This window comes from Microcaecilia unicolor, chromosome 4, assembly GCF_901765095.1.
Source record: "Microcaecilia unicolor chromosome 4, aMicUni1.1, whole genome shotgun sequence".
NCBI classification, from domain to species: domain Eukaryota; kingdom Metazoa; phylum Chordata; class Amphibia; order Gymnophiona; family Siphonopidae; genus Microcaecilia; species Microcaecilia unicolor.
Genome location: NC_044034.1, coordinates 271,901,019 through 271,918,802, shown reverse-complemented (window position 1 = coordinate 271,918,802; position 17,784 = coordinate 271,901,019). Strand labels below are relative to the sequence as shown.

At 41.6% G+C, this 17,784-nt stretch overlaps 1 protein-coding gene across 1 annotated transcript in view; it reads right to left on the bottom strand.

The window, feature by feature from the left end:
• Nucleotides 1-2,318: 2,318 nt before the first annotated feature.
• COL4A1 (collagen type IV alpha 1 chain) overlaps nt 2,319-17,784 on the bottom strand; it is a 363,110-nt gene continuing 347,644 nt past the window's right edge. The window contains exons 50-52 of the mRNA XM_030201564.1: nt 14,059-14,173; nt 8,547-8,719; nt 2,319-3,563 (exon numbers count right to left, since the gene is read on the bottom strand). Of these exons, the coding sequence (XP_030057424.1) occupies nt 3,482-3,563; nt 8,547-8,719; nt 14,059-14,173 (370 nt within the window). The 3' untranslated portion in view covers nt 2,319-3,481. The remainder of the gene's footprint in view (nt 3,564-8,546; nt 8,720-14,058; nt 14,174-17,784) is intronic.

Below are 17,784 nucleotides of genomic sequence, written 5' to 3'. Positions count from 1 at the left end.
GTAAGCCCTAAGTGCAGTATGGTTCCATCCTGCGTGGGTTCCATTATCAACTGCTGGAATAGATTTTGAAAGACCCCACAATAGGGATACTCCAATCAACATCTGGCATATTAAAATGACCTATTAGTAGTACTTCCCCTTCCACAGCTACATTTTGAAATCTTCAATTAAATCTCTGTCCATTTTTCTGTCTGTGATGGAGGCCTGTTTATCACACCAGTGTAAATACATTTGCCAATCCCTCTTTCCAGATGGACCTACAGTGCATCTTCCTTACCCTGTAGGCCCTTAAATTGTGTGGCTTTAATATTATCTTTAATATATAATGCCACTCCTTCTTCCCTTTCTTCCTACCCTGTCTTTCCTGAACAGACTATAGCCTGGTATAGTCCCCAATCATAGTTTTCTGTCAACCATGTCTCTGTGATAACCACTAAGTTGAAACCAGCCTGTTCCATCACAGCCTCAAGATCTAAAACCTTATTTCCCATACTTCAGGTATTAGCATATACTACTTTCCAGATGTTGCCCCTTTTTCCCCATTTGTGTAGAGGTGTTTCATGCTTCACTTACCTGAGGACTTGTACTTACCTGAGGGATTTGTTCTCTGCCCCCAATGATTCTACTTTAAAGTTCTCTTCAGAAGGTTAGCCAGTCTGCAGCTGAAGACACTTCCTTGATAGACTGAAACCATCTCTGCTCAGCAGCCCTTGGAAAAGCATCCCATGGTCCAGGAAGTCAAAATGCTTTTGACGACACCATCTACGCAACCACATACTCATCTCCAGGATATGAATTTCTCTGACATGGCCATGTCAGTTTTTATCAATTTGCTTTTAGTTTACATTAATTTAAAAACAATTGTAATTGGACATATTTTGTCTCTTGGTGCTACTTTTGCTTTCCTCTCATGAATCAATTTATGGTAGCAGTTGTGGGACCCCTGAAGCCACTCTAGTAAAAGAAATTTTCTGATCCCCCCCCCCCCCCCCCCCCCACCACCACCTTTACACTTGAATCAAGAAATAGCTTGAACCAACTGATTGGTACAGCCTGATGTTATCCAAAGGCATATTGCTGGAATATAAAATTATCCTTGCTTGTAATTAAAAGACCTGATTACCTTATTCCCAGAAATGTTTGAAAGTCATAAAAAATAAAGTGGGATTATGCATTTATTAGAGCTTATGCATTTATTAAAGCTTTAAGCAGCAATTTAATAATGAACGGTTTCGGAATCAAAACACCCAACCAAATCCAGAAAAAATTAAACATAGCTTTATTACAAAATGGAATTTGCAAGATACACAAAATGGTGAAATTATAGATAGATATACATAAAAGGCCTTAAAACTCTTTCATTTGTCCTTTAGAATTTCCCTAACACATTTAGGTACACACATGATTAAATGCATCAAGCCCAGCAATTCTATATGGCAGTTTATAGAATCCATGAACAATATTTATGCAATAAATCATTTAATGTGTGTCTAGTGTTTAGAACCTTGAAAACACTAAGGGGTCCTTTTACTAAGCTGTGGTAAGCACTAATGCATGCTTACTGCACGTTAAAATCCACTACCGCGGGGTGCACTGAGGCGCCCTGCGGTAGCTTTGAGTTGGGCACGCACTACCCATGTGTAAAAACTAGAAAATATTTTTAGCGCTGGGGATGTCGTGTTTGAGATGGAGACTAGTAGGAATGCCCAGTGTTAATCGGTTAGCGCAGCTACATCAGCGCACGCTAACCGATTAACGTGTGGTTAGCGCGTGAGCCCTTACCACATAGTAAATAAATGGCAGTAAGGGATTCTGTGCTAATGGTGACAAGCTAATTGGGAAATTAGCACAGGGACATTAATACAGAATATGGGAAATGCGGCCATTTTACAGCTAAGTTAAAAGTGGCTTCAGTGCGCAGGAAAGCCCTGCGCTAATGATAGTGCAAGCCACTTTTTAGTGCACCTTAGTACAAGAGCCCCCATATAAACAATGAAAGCAGTAGCCTACGATTACATCTTCTATGTTAAAAACCATATTCATTTCTTTTCCAATAACTACAATTTGGGGTTTCTTTCCCGGCTCTTATAAAAGGAAGACATGATGAACTCAGAAAGAGCAGGCCTCTCACATCTAGATTTGGCCACTAATTTACTGTCATGGAATAAAAAATAGGGTTGCCAACTAACTCCATTATTTTTGTCAAGAGGGGCTGATCCAGTCCAGGAGGCCCTTTTACCAAACTACGGTAAAGGAAGTGGCCTTAGCGCATCCTTATATGGGTCATTCCCATGTGCTAAGGCTATTTTTACCGCTGGGGTAAAATAGCTGATTTTTCTATTTTTCCTATTAATGGCCACATCTAATTTTCCCATTAGAGCATGGCCATTAACACATGAGCCCCTTCCATCACCCATTATGTAGGGCTCACGCACTAATTACGCACTCATCGGTTAGTGTGTACCAATGTAGCTGTGCTAACCGATTAGTGTAGAACACGCTCACCCTCTGCCCCTCAGCGTGCCCCACGGTAAGCCATTTTGTGCTGTGGTAAGCATACATTAGTGCTTACTGCAGCTTAGTAAAAGGCCCCCTGGCTTTTTACCCCCCCCCCCCCCTAGGAAAAATAGGACTAGATCTCCATGTATTCAGCAGAACTAAAACCAAGACCGTATCAAATGGTCCCAGCTGGCAACTCTACACAAAAATGCATAAAGTAGTATTCAATAAAACCAAAATACCGATTCATTCATTAAAGTGTTGACATCTATATAAATTACTAAAAATATATATATATATTTGTTTTTAATTTATCCATCAGTAGGTCCTATCCATGGCATAAAAATGTAGGATTTTTTTTGCTTCTTGCAAAGTACCACAGATAGCAGGAAAGACTTGTGTTTTTTCCCTACATGGATATGTGATATCTTAACTGCATTTGTAAACTCCCCCACCCCACCCCTCAAGCACCCTAAGACCTTTCTTTACATAAGTATTATTTATAAAGGCACAAGAACTACATACAAAAGAAAATAACCTGTAACTTTGCAACAGCTAGACAATGGCAACATGATTCAAAAAGTTATAATACAAAAATGAGGAAAAGAGGAGTCAAACAACACATAAAGGCATCACATACCTCCTAGCACCTTAGGAACTTTTGAATGAGCTCTTTATTATATTATCAGTGCATTCATTTACATATGCATTTGTATTTCACTTGCTCAAAAGTGCCATTTGGTATGTCAATGTTTGAGGCTTATCAAGGCTGTCTCTTTTCGCCAAGGTGTTCAGGACCAGGAAAAGCAAGGAGGTGTTAGTTATGCAAGTTCCAATAGCACATGTTACTTATTTGTTTGGTTCTTGTTTGCTTTTGGCATTGTATGACAGTGAGGTACACAGGATATACAGTATTAGATGTAGACTTCATTGATGTTACGCTGATAGCACCATATTTTGGAATTCATTAAAAATGCGGAAGTCATGTCCTTCTCATACAGACTTGGCATCGGCTGACGTGAGTGCGCAGGTCCCCTGCTTTCAGAGTGGAAGGAACAGGTTTCCTAGAAAAGCACAAATCAGAAACAAAGACAGGCTCAGAAATTGCATCCAGTTATTGCTCTGTCTGGCAGTGACAAGAATATTCTGGCTTTAACCTCTGCTATTTTCTCTCCTGTACCTGACAGTGAAAGTGTATAATTAGAGGTTCCCTAGAAAAATTACACATACAAGCAGACAGGCACATGTCCACAAGTATCACACACATATATATATGCATACAAATCAGTAGCTGTACATATTTATAGGGGTATATTAAATATATATAAATTTAGAGAGAGAGAGAAATAGCAGAAGGGATAAGTTTTGGATCAGGCGAACTGCAAGCCTAGAGTCAGCCCCCAGTCTTGATATCTGTCAGAAAGTTGCTGATTTTTTGTTTTTTGGTAGTGTTGGGTGGGGGGGAGGGAGATGGAGGAGGAGAACCATAATTTTTTTTTTGTCACATTTGTACCCCGCGCTTCCCCACTCATGGCAGGCTCAATGCGGCTTACATGGGGCAATAGAGGGTTAAGTGACTTGCCCAGAATCACAAGGAGCTGCCTGTGCCTGAAGTGGGAATCGAATCGAACAAAACCCTTAATCTCAGCTAATGTCATTCTAAGACATGAGTTAAAACAGGTTGTGATCAGCAGAAACATCTCAAGTCAGCAACATGCCCTGTGCTGTATGCCACCAAATGCTTCTGGTATTCTCCTGCCCCGCCCACTTGCATCCCCCCAGCAAGGGAAGCCAATGGATGGGGTGCAATTTTGACAACCCAGCTTTCCTTATGCCCTGTGCAGCCAAGCATAGCTAGCTAAGGCCCTGGTGGTCAGGAAAAAACCTTTTTTTCAAAATAAAACCTATAATTATTTCAAACTTTGGGGTAAATTTATACAGCTTTGTCTGTGTAGAAGCATGTTTTATATACAGAATAAGGCACTTATAAAATATTATGCACATATGCATGAATAGAAAGTAGGTACACCACAAGACAGTACCTACTTTTACAGAATTGTGTATAGGCATTCCCAGGGGTGATGTTTTAGGAACTGTAATGTATGTACATAGGTGCCTGCTTACTAAAACCATGAAAAGCAGGTAGTACAGGTGTTATGATATGGTAGCAATTAGTATGCACCTGTGCTATGGCTAATGCACCCAAATCCAGCCAGCGCGGTAAACATTCCACACTGTTTAGGATGGGTACAGACAGGTCATGGGCGGAAATGGGGCATGGCCAGCCCTGACACCTAGTGTGCAGGATGTTACCAAATGCAAACTGTCAGGGGCTGGTGGTAATGTGGTTGCACTTAATGCCACCTCAGCCCCACGGGTAATAATTGAACTCCTCCCTATACCCTAGCATCATGTTCCCTTCTTCACTTCCAACGCACATCAGTATCCGTCTCCTCCTCAACCCTCACCTCTGAAGCAAATCAACGTCATATTCTCCTCTCCCTACCCCTTTGAAACCCCCACCCCCAATACCTAGTGGATGATTCCCTAGTGCCTAGGTTTTCAGGACAGGAGTGATCCTCCAGTCTTGTGCCGGGTTCAAAATGGTGGTAAGTACATAAGTAATGCCACACTGGGAAAAGACCAAGGGTCCATCGAGCCCAGCATCCTGTCCACGACAGCGGCCAATCCAGGCCAAGGGAACCTGGCAAGCTTCCCAAACGTACAAACTCTTAGTGAAAGTCTCACAGTACTACAACTAGGAGTCAATTTGCAAAATAAGTGCAATCACTCCTTATTTGGCAGATTATTTTTATTTATTTAGATTTTGCTCACACCTTTTTCAGTAGTAGCTCAAAGTGAGTTACATTCAGGTACACTGGATATTTCTCTGTACCAGGAGGGCTCATAATCTAGTTTGTATCTGAGGCAATGGAGGGTTAAGTGACTTGCCCATGATCACAAGGAGCAGATGTTGGGATTTGAACTTGCCACCTCTGAATTGCAAGACTGGTGCTCTAACCACTAGGCCACTCCTCCACTCTATAGTGGTGGCAACATGAGACTATTTGTAGGGATTATAGCTGCCATTTTGAAACCTGCACTAGACAGCTCTTGAGATTTCCTTGGCAGATATCAGAGAGCAGGCTACTGATGTATTTTGGGGGGGTAGGAAAGGGAAAGAGATTGGGACTTGAAATACTGCCTTTCTGTGATTTTTGCAACTACATTCAAAGGAGTTTACATAGTATATACAGGCACTTATTTGTACCTGGGCAATGGAGGGTCAGGTGACTTGGCCAGAGTCACAAGGAGATGCAGTGGGAATTAAACCCAGTTCCCCAGGATCAAAGGCCACTGCACTAACCACTAGGCTACTCCACCACTCCTAGGAGGTGAGGGGGAGAAGGATACTGATGCGCTTCAGGGGCTAGAAGGTGGGAGAAAGCAGGATATGGATGTGTTTTCAGGTGGGGGTACAGGGGAGCAGGATACTGATGTGCTTCAGGCGTGGGAGGAGTTAATGTGTTACCTATGGGAAGAGAGCACAATGCACTCATGCTACCTGTTGTGCATTTTCCATGAGGCAAGTGTCTACCCTGTGCAGTTAGAGGATAATTATAGAATAGTGCACCTACACATAGGCACCTATTCTATAAAGGAAAGTAGGCACCTATAGCATTCTATATGTTACATATGTAAATGTCATGTGCCCACCAGTAAAATATGTGATATGTAACATACATGCATATTTACAGAACAGCACATAGGCACATATCTAGCATGTACACGTCTATTAGCATATTAGCGTCTTCTTTATAGAATTAACCCCCGAATGCCAAAGTGTGGTAAGAGCAAAATCTTACAGGACTTTAGTAAACATCCCCATATTTTATAAAACACACTTGTACGCACGTACAACTAGATTCTATATATGATGTTGAAAAAAACTGTGTTTATCACTATTCTATAAACCTCACCTAAAGTTAGGTGCAGTTTATAGAATAAGCGTAGCACCTGTTCATGCGACTAAATTTAGTCACAGCCAACTAAAACTTGGTGTAAAAGAACACGATTAATTTAGGCGCAGATCGGGCATATTCTATAACACTGCGCATACATTTTAGGAATGCCCACGACCCGCCCATGACCATGCCCTCTTTTGAGATCTGCATGGTCTGAGTTATGTGCATTGCTTTATAGAATACACATAGGGGTCCTTTTATGAAGGTGTACTAGCGTTTTTAGCGCATGCTAAATGCTAAAGACACTCATATATTCCTATGGGCATCTCTAGTATTTAGCGCTCACTAAAAATTCTAGCACACCTTTGTAAAAGACCCACTTAGTGAGCTATGTGCTTAAATCCTAATTAGTGCCAATCAGTACCGATAATTGCTTCTTAGCATTCAATTATCAGCGCTGATTAGCTTGTTACCCAATTAAGTTCCACACACAAATTGGAAATGCATGCTGAACTCTAGTTGCCATATATAGAATTTAAATCCTGTTTTACAACACGGAAAAGGTCTTTTCTAAAATCGCATGGCAGTATAGATGTGCGTAAATATGCATTCAAGATGGCATGTATTTATAAGTGCACTGTGTTTAGCCATTCCCGGGGACATATTTTGGGTGAAGCCGGGGCAGAGTTGCAATGTACACACAGGTTTTTTTTTACAAAGCGGCGGTAATTGGCACTTGGCGTGTGCCGACTGGTCATTGCATGTGTAGTGCATGAGCCTTTACCGCTAGATCAATGGGTGGCATTAAGGGCTCAGGCCGGTTTTGGGCACAAGATGGTTTCATTTTTACCACAGGCCCTTTTCCCGTCCCATTAAAAAAACGCTGTTTTTTGTAGATGCGGTAAAAACTGGCCCGGCGAACGCTACCGCAGGTCACTTTTTACCGCGGCTTAGTAAAAGGGTCCCTCAATGCCAGCCCACATCTGGGCATGGCTCATCCGAAGTTATGTGGATGCCAGCAGATATTCAATGCCGGCTAAGCGGGAAGAGATAAGACTGACTTCTGAGCAGTCCTATCTGCCCTCTTAACTATGCGGGCATAGGGAATGAATATGTCTGCGCAACTACTGGCTCCTTCGTGACTCCATCCATGCACCACTCTGGGGCGGTGCCACAGCAGTCAGAGCCCATATTAACCGTGTAGGGCAACTGAAATGCCACTGAATATCAGTAGCCAGGACGTCAAGTGTAATTTAACCAGGGCAGAAGCCTCTCCTACCCGGTTAGATTGCATTGAATATTGGACCCATTATTTTTTCAGCTTTTTAGTTATTTTATGTTGTTCTTTAGAGTCCTTTGTTAATTATGTTAGATCTGATTTTAGAATTTGTCATATGGTTATTTTATATTTCTATGACTGTTATTAAATTTTTTATGTATTTTTTAGGATTATGTTAGAATTTTATATTATTTAATTATATATCTATATACATACATATATTTTTTGCAATTTTGCATGGCCACCTAGACCCCTTTAAGGATATGGGGCAGATTATACATTTTAAATATAAAGCTATAGTACCAACAATCCATTTTTATTCTTAGAAAAACGTAATGCAAGCAGGCAAAAAAGATTTTGAAATCTAAATTGCCATTCCAAAGACTAATCTGCACATGGAATTGAGTAGAAATTGTCTGCATGGCCTGAAAAGTAGCAAATTTAATCCTAGTGTTGGTATAAAAACTGATTTGACCTTTTCTCTGTTGTATAAATACCCATTTGACCTTTAAACATGGAGCTCGCATTTAAACCAACTGCAGAGCAGTTAGCACTGAGTATAACCAGACACATCCAGGTGCCTGTACACCTTGACAGTCTTAGTTTACCCTTCTGCACGTCTGATTGTTACATTTCTTTCCTCAGGTCACCTTAGCCTTATCTTTTGCAGTAAACATTGACTTTAAGAGCATCACAGATAGCCCTAGTTAGGAACACAAAACTGATCTGTGATATCAGGCATTTGTTAGGCTTTTAACAACTTGTTGTATGTATAGAGGCAAAACAATTTAACAAGAACTCACTTGAACATTTCATTCCTGTCTATAGTGGCAAGCCAGAAGCTGTACGCATTGGCATAATAATTACAAGTCCCGCGGCCATGACATTCAATGAATGGGACACTACGGAATTCCTCTAGGCAGGATCCAGGAGATGCAAGAGCTTGCCCAGAGCCCTCAGCTCCAGCACTGGTTTGCTGAAACGAAATAAAAGAATACAGTTTCAGGCGAAGGTATTTATCACGGACCTTGGAGCTATCCTTTCATATCACTGTGGCTGCTGACAACAGAGAAAAACAATGGGCAGCTGGCCAGTTGACAGCATGTTTCCATTTGGGCTCTTCTGTAGCTGGTAGATCCTTCACAGTAACACTTTCCTGGCAATGGTAGCTGGTTTCCATGTGATTTTTAGCTGGTAGTGCTGATGGTACACCCCTAAGCTAGTGAGAGCTGTCTCTGGGATCAAGAATGTCATGTTCAAAAATCACAACAAATAGAAATGGGGTAGATAAATAAATGAAGAAACATGTTTTGTATTACCAAGACTATAACATTAAAATATGCTTTACTTCCTGTGAATGAAGAAAGAGGGAACTGGACCACATTTACAAAATGGTTTACAGTAAAGCGGAGGTAGGAGTCGTTAATGAGAAATTTAATACACTGTGATGGTCAAGTGCCACCTTAAAAGGAAATTATGGACCATAGTAGTCATGAATGCTGTGTTCTGTGGGTGAATTTCAACAAACTGAGTGGCTGGGTGGTAAAGCATTAATGCCAGTTTCATTAAGGGGCCCTTTTACCAAGTCATGCTCAAAGGTGGCCTGCGCTATCCCCAGCGCAGATCTTTCCCATGCACTGAGGCCACTTTTAGCGCGTCAGTAAAATGGCCCCATTTTCCATTTTTCTATTAATGGCCACGTGCTAATTTCCCCATTAGCGAATGAGCCCCTACCACCGCCTCTTTTGTAGGCAGTGAAGGCTCACGCGCTAACCTTGCGCTAATCAGTTAGCGTGCTGCGATGTAGCTATGCTAACCAATTAACGCAGAACATGCCTACTCTCTGTCTTAGACACGTCACCAGCACTATAAAAGAAAGCCTATTTTTTAGTACGTGGGTAGTGCGTGCTGATCCCATAACTAGAGCAGGACAGCTGAGCATGCCCTGCATTACTGCTTTTTAACCTGTGATAAGCACGCATTAGTGCTTATTGCAGCTTAGTAAAAGGACCCCTAAAAGACTTCAATCTGAACAAAATATGACTTTTTTGTATTCTCTCCCACACCAAGGGGGTCTTTTACCAAGGCGGGCTCACGTTTTTAGCCCGTGCTAAAAACAGGCGCGTGCTAAACGTTAGAGATGCCAATGTATTCCTATGGGCGTCTCTAACGTTTAGCACGCTCCTATTTTTAGCAAGTGATAAAAACGTGAGCGTGCCTTAGTAAAAGACCCCCTAAGAGATTTGATCGTGTTATTTTTTTTCTTCTGATATATACTCATTGGCTTCCGATTCCCTACAGGGTTCAATTCAAAATTCAAATTCTAATATATAAGTCTTGCTTTTCAACTGCTCCTGCATATCTCTCCTCACTGATTACACCTTAAGTACCATAAGAGTTCTTTGTTCTGCCTATGAATGATGTCTCTCACTCCCATTTGTCCATCACTCTCGTTTGGAGTCCACCCGCAAATAAGCTTTCTTTTGTAGAGCACCAGTGCTTTGGAATGCTCTTCCTATATCATTATATTTGGAACCTTTGTATCTAAAGTTTTGAGCTGCTTTAAAGACCTACCCCCCGATATTTCAAAACCATTTAACCGGCCAGGAATGGCTCCTGGCCAGTTAAACGGCACTTAACTGGCTATCCAGCAATATTCAGTGGGAGATTACTGGTTATCTACCGCTGAATATTGCCAGTTAGTGCTTAGTGGATAACCGGTTATATCATGCAATACAACTGGCTATCTGCTAATATTCAGAGCACTGCCAGCTAAGTTTGTCGCTCAAATTAGGCCACCGAAATAGCAGGTCTATCTTTGGCCAGTTTAGACTTAACCAGCCAGTGCTGAATATCAGCTTAGCTAGTTAAGTTTAAATCAACCAAAAATAAACTGGATATTTGATGCCGGTTGGCCCGCCATTGAGTATCCAGGCTCAGCACCAATAATGGAAGGCAGCCCTGATAACTCCCGCAGTCTATTGGTCCCCTACTTATTCCAACAGGCTAACCAATGGGCCATTGAAAGAACCAGGTCCTCCCTTTATTTTTCCTTTCCCATTTCTCCCTGTAGCTTCTACTATCCTGTCCTTTAATTATATTGTAGTTCCTTTCTGCCTCAATTCTACCTTAGTAAACCATCTTGTGGCGGGCTGGCGGGGCTGGTGGTTGGGAGGCGGGGATAGTGCTGGGCAGACATATATGGTCTGTGCCAGAGCCGGTGGTTGGGAGGCAGGGATAGTGGTGGGCAGACTTATACGGTCTGTGCCCTGAAAATGACAGATACAAATCAAGGTAAGGTATACACAAAAAGTAGCAATTATGAGTTTATCTTGTTGGGCAGACTGGATGGACCGTACAGGTCTTTTTCTGCCATCATCTACTATGCTACTATCCAGTTTATTTTCGAAAGTGATCGCCGGCCATCTTCCGACATAAATCGGGAGATGGCCGGCGATCTCGGAAAAGCGGCGAAATCGGTATAATCGAAAGCTGCTTTTTTGACAGCATCGCCGCTTTCCCGTCGCCTCGCCGGTGAAGGTTCAAAGGGACGTGTTGCCAGCAAAGGCGGGACATGGACGGGCATGGGCGTGGCTACCAGATGGCCGGCTTTCACGGATAATAGAAAAAAAAGCAGCGTTAAGCAGTATTTCGCCGGGTTTACTTGGTCCTTTTATTTTCACGACCGAGCCTCAAAAAGGTGACCCAACTGACCAGATGACCACAGGAGGGAATGGGGGATGACCTCCCCGTAGTCCCCCAGTGGTCACCAACCCCCTCCCACACGAAAAAAATAAAATTAAAGCACTTTTTTGCCAGCCTCTATGCCAGCCTCAAATGTCATACCCAGGTCCCTGACAGCAGTATGCAAGTCCCGGGAGCAGTTTTTAATGGGTGCAGTGCACTTCAGGCAGGCAGACCAAGGTCCATCCCCCCCTACCTGTTACACTTGTGGTGCTAAGTGTTGAGCCCTCCAACCCCCCCCCCCCAACACCCACTGTACCCACATGTAGGTGCCCCCCTTCACCCATAAGGGCTATGGTAATGGTGTAGAGTTGTGGGGAGTGGGTTTGGGGTGGATTTGGGGGGGCTCAGCACCCAAGGTAAGGGAGCTATGCACCTGGGAGCTTTTTTTGTATTTTATAAACATTTTTAGAAGTGCCCCCTAGGGTGCCCTGGTATGTGAGGGGGACCAGTGCATTACAAATGCTGGCTCCTCCCACAACCAAATGCCTTGGATTTTGCTGGGTTTGAGATGGCCGGCATTTTTTTTCCATTATCGCTGAAAAACAAAACCGGCCATCTCAAATCCAGCCATCTTTTTTGATAATACGGTTCCGGCCAGCTGTTGTGCCACCGCCAAAATAGATCGCCGGCGATCTATTTTGCTGGCGACATTCAATTATGCCCCTGTACGTTACTCATTAGGCAGTACATTAAGAAACTAATAAACATAAGCAAAAAGGGGTAGATTCACGAAACAGTGCCAAAATTTAGGTGCCAGGGTGATGCATGCTTAGCGTGCTAAACCCTGAATGATAACAGTCCTCAAATTTTGAACCAGTTCTTTGAAAATTTGTACGCCAACTAGACCTTTGAGATCTGGTGGCAAATCATTTTTAGACATTCCTTCTTTTCAACGGGTCAGATTAGATGTATATCATTCCTCTGTTTTTTTACATTGAAGGACCTGTTCTTTGGAATGTCCTACCTGAAGTTTTGCAGAAAACTTGCTCTAGTGTACAATTCAGAATGTGCTTAAAGGCTCAGATGTTCACACAAGCTTTTGCTAACAAGGACTGATGTTAGTTTTTCATTTTATTTTATTTGCTGTATTTTATGTTATGTCTTGCCTAATGTGTTTGAAGACTAGTGTGTTATTTGTAAAGATTTTATGTAATTTGAAAACTGCCTAGAATTGCAAGATAGTGTGGTTTATAAATTTTACATACATACATAAATAAATAAATAAATAAAACAACAGCATTTCTGCACAGATTTGCCAGTTCTTCATGCCTGTCTTTAGATGTGATCATTTATACCATGTCAAATGCTGGTGTAACTGCTCACACCTAATTGTTGGCAGTTAGGCATGTAATTCCTAGTATTCTATAATCTGCATACCTAACTCAGGCATGCCCCTCCAACATCCACATCCCCTAGAAGTTGTGTGCAAAGGAATCAGTGCACCCAACTTCTTAAAAATTTATTTTTCTATCAAATTTATATCCTACATTATCCACACAATCTAAGTGACTAAGGGCAGCTATGTGCAAAAATGCGAATTGTGCCAAATAACACCAATTTAAATAAATAATTGGCTGTTAACTCCAATTAAATCAATTATGATAATAAATAATAATAAATTATTAACATAATTATTAAAGTTGTGCGTGCAACTGCCCTTATTCTATAACTTGCGTGTGCAAATCTGCGCACTAGGCATAAATTTGGATGCACAAGTTTGTAGAATCCAGGGCAAAATCACCATCTCAGAAATGTCTTGATGTTCCAAAAAAAGTGGAGGTTGTTTGTCCAATCATAAACTAATTTCAAACCAAAGTTCATAAATTTGTATGTTAAAACATACAAAAATGTTGAATGAACTGGAATCTTTAGGGAATTAGATATAGCATAGCAAATTTTACAAATATGAACTGTCAAATTTTAATTTTGTGAATATTCTCAACGTATCAACTTTAATATCCATCCTGTTAAATTAGAATTGTGTTTCAAGCACGCCTCCTACCTCTCTTCGTTTTAACTGGGTCAAAGTTAAGATCTGTTTGGTTAATTCCTGAAGCTAACCAAATAAATCTTTTGAATACTCATTCCTACATGATTCTCCAACTTAATACTTATTGTAATCTAATTTGGCTTTTTGAACTACCTGAAAGATACATTTCAACCCATCAAAACATTAATTTCGGATCCCGGCATCAGAAAGGACAGGTGCGCCTGGGAATCCACTTTCAGACCTCGATAGTCGCCATTAGACCAGGTTTTCAGGTTATCCCTAATAAATATGCATGAGAGAGATTTACATATAGTGGAGACGGCAGGCATGCACATTTCACTCATGCATATTCATCCTGAAAACCTGACCCAGGATTTGGAGTGAAGACCAAGACACTTGATGATACATAATCCCTGTCTCAGAAAACAACATTATTTTTTAATATCACAGAATTATGACGTAGACCATTCATCTTACTCATTTTCTTTCAACAAGGAAGAGAGTCCGCATTCTAAAATCTCTCGCTGTAAAGCATAGTGGATAATTTTCTGATTCAAGTTCTACCCTGGGATACTTACCATGACAAATGAGTAGCCAATCCAAAGAGATATCCACCCATCTGGGCACTGTGGGATCTGAATTGTCTGGCTGTGAACTGCCATCACTACAGCAGGAGCCTCACAAACAGAGCATCTGGAAAAATGAAGTACAATTGCTTGGTATTCTAGAAACTATGTAATACACAGAGTATGTTTTTCTTTAAGAAACAATTGTTTCAATTTTTTAGTATAGTGCACTGATTGATCCTGGAAAAACTGGAGTCTCTGAAAGCCTATTAAACAGCCAGCCAAAAAGCTTCTGAGGTACATGACCTCTCATAAGCCTCTTCCTTGGATGTGCCTGTCACATCAAAAAGGAGGTCGGGCTTATGAGATCTTGAAAGATCATTTGCAACAATATCTTTTCTGCTGGTCCTTTAAACATTCTACTCAAAGGAAGGCACAAATATATCACTTATCAAATAAATCACAAAGATAACTCAGAGTGATGATCAGACTGGCAATACGAAAAACCCTGCAGTTAAAAAGAGTTTTTTTTTCACCTAAAAGGAATGAAGTATTGTGACATTAGAGACGTCTCATCGAAACAGGAACATGCCAAAAACACAGATTATATCCAGGTTTCTATTTATTTAAATAGATGCGCAGTAATTTTTATTTTGCTGCACGTCCATTTTCGGCAAAAAGTTTAAAAAGTCTTTTGCAGGTGTGCTGAAAAATGATTCTGCGCACGCCCAAAACAAGCGTCTACACTACCACAGGCTATTTTTCAACACACCTTTGTAAAAGGGTCCCCAACACTCCAGTTTACTAAGTGGCGCTAGCGGCTGTCCAAGCGCTAGTGCCGACACAGTCCGTTCACTTTGAATGGGCCGTGTAGGCACTAGCACAAGGACAGCCGCTAGCGCTGCTTCATAAACAGACTCCTATTTAATTACATCTGCTCCTAACTCAGTTTTAATAGTCTAACATTATATGATGTATTTTACTTTCTGTTCATATATTTTGAACATGTTCATGCTTTTCTAATTGTTATTTAAGCCACATTGAACCTCAGTTCTACTCAGGATAATGTGGGATATAAATGTCATAAATAAAGACTGCATAATTATATGATATTTGATATCTATTTAATAAGAAAAACACAGAAGTGATATGAAAACCAGTAAAAACTAGTACAGATATACTCCACACAATGGAACTTTACTTTTTGAAGATTCACTTGATGTCTATTACCTATAAGTGATATATAAATTAATTTAATGACATCATCCCACATCCCATGTCATTCACGCTTGCCTTTGAAAACTAAGTAGCAATGGAGAAGGCAAGAAGCCTCACGTGATCTTCAAGGAAGAAAAACAGTAAGGAGGTATATTAGTCTTATGTCCTTTGAGAACTACCACAGCCTATAAGGATTTTGTGCAGCAAATTCCTTGATAAAATTACTGGGCTCCAGGTAACATTTCTGAGAAAGATCTTCTATATAAGATCTACTTTTTCTCTTCTGAAAAATATTGATCTTGAAAGAGGAAATAGTTTCTGTCTGAGAATCTCATCTATCTATTTTGACAAGATAATAAACTGCAAAGAGCAAGGGTTGTCTATCACAAATCTCTGTATAGCACTGCACAAGTGATAATCACAACATGTTCTGCAAGGACTATGCTACTCTGTGATAGTTACTGTTGTCCAATGAAAACGCAATATATTTTGCTGTCATACAGAATCTGTGTTTTATGTTTGTGAGATCTTTCTGACAAGGATCGGAAAAGAATGTGGTTCATATCTCAGTGCCACACCTTGTAATCTTAGTCAAGTCATCAAACCTTCGACTTTGACTGCCTCAGGTACATACTTACCCCCGTTTACTAAGCCACGCTAGAAGCTGGTGGTATGCTAATGCTGACACAGCCTATTCCGACACAGCCCATTCACTTTGAATAGGCTGTGTCGGCGTTGACGAGCAGAAGCCGTTAGCATGGCTTAGTAAACAGGAGGGTTAGATTGTAAGGCCTTCAGGGACAAAAAAAAAACCCCTACTCTACCTGAGTGCAACTTGCCTTGAACTAGTACTGAAAAAGACATGAGCTAAATCTAAAAAAGTACCATCACACAGCCAATTACTATGTTAAATTGTGTTGAGGTCAGAACAATTGCTAATATAATGGTGGTAGATCAATTAGCATATGGATAAAAAAAAGATATTCAGGGTGAGCTGCTATGAAAAAGAACACTGCTACTTATTCAATATAAGAAAAAGCAATGGGGTGGGTAATAAGGGCCCTGGCCTATCCAAATTTCAAACTCCTCCTGCTGCTATCACTGCGGCTGTTCTAGTTGCATCTTGCCAGGCCCACAGCAACAATAAAGGGAACCCTAGTGCAGCCGTAGAGCCCATGTGCTCTTAAGCCCTGTTGCATCCCACTCCCCCAAGAATAGGAACTGTGAGTAAGAGGGGGCAGAACACAGAGAAGCCTAACAGCACATTTGGCTCAAAAACTCCAAGGTGCATGTTTGAGTTTCTTTTATTGCTGCCACTGCCATGGGCTCAGCAGATGCAGCCATGGCTGGCAGGGTTAGGGAGGGAAGTCTAAGGGGAAATACTGGATCAGGAATGGGAGGAGAAAGAACAGAGAGGAGGATCATGTAGTGGGGTAGGGAAGAGAGAGTGGAGGTGCTGGAAAATGATGGGGGGAGGGGGGAAATGCTGGATTACATGAGTGTTAAAGCAAAGAGAAGAGGGAGATGCAGAACCATGGGGGGAGGGAAGATGCTTAACTATGGGGGAGGGAAGAGAGGGGGAAATACTGGACACAAGAAAGTGGGAAACAGGATGTTGAGTGAGGAGAGATAGAGAAGGGGGGTATTGGTAAAGAGGAGTGGGAAAGAAAGTTAAGATGCTGGACCTGGAGAGACAGAAAGGGGGAGAGGTCTGGATGGGATAGTGAGAAATGCTGGACAGAAAGGGACAGAGAAAAAGTTAAAATGCTGGATAGAAGAGCTGATGATAGCAAACACTACAGATGGAGATGGAAGAAGAGGGCATCATCTTGGGAAAAGTGTCTGGTGCTGGGACTGAGAGAAGAGGACTAGGGGCTGATGTAGGGGCTGGACTAGGAACTGAGAAGGGGGCTGGAGAATTGGAGATGGGTTTGATGCCAGGGCTAGGAGAAGGAAGAGAAGAACAGATACAATGATAGGAAAAGCAAGGGAATATGCAGGGGAAGTAGGAGATGGGAGAAAGAAGAATAGACGCTAGGGACAAGAAGGATAGGCAGGATAATACAACATTGGAGAAGGGGGTAGGTGGGTGGATGTTGGGGAAGAGGCGAGGGAATAGATGCTGAGGAGGAGGAGAGGCAAGAACAATGGGAGCTGGGGAAAGGAGAGAAATGTGGAGGGCAATGAAGACAATGAGAGGCAAAGGAAGAGTGCAGATCTTTGAAGGATTTGAGAGAGGGTAGAAATGGGTGAGATAAAAGAGGGAATAAAAGTCTGGGGAAGGGAGGAAGTGAAGAAGACAAGAACAGTGAGGCAACAGAAAGTGGGAATGCAAAAATGCGGATTGTGAAAAATTGCAGGATGATCTTAGGAAGTTGGAAGACAGGGCATTCAAATGGCAGATGAGATTTAATGTGGACAAGTGCAAAGTGATGCACATTGGGAAGAATATTCCAAATCATAGTTATGTGATGAAAGGTTTCACCTTAGGAATCAGCACTCAAGAAAAAAATCTAGGTG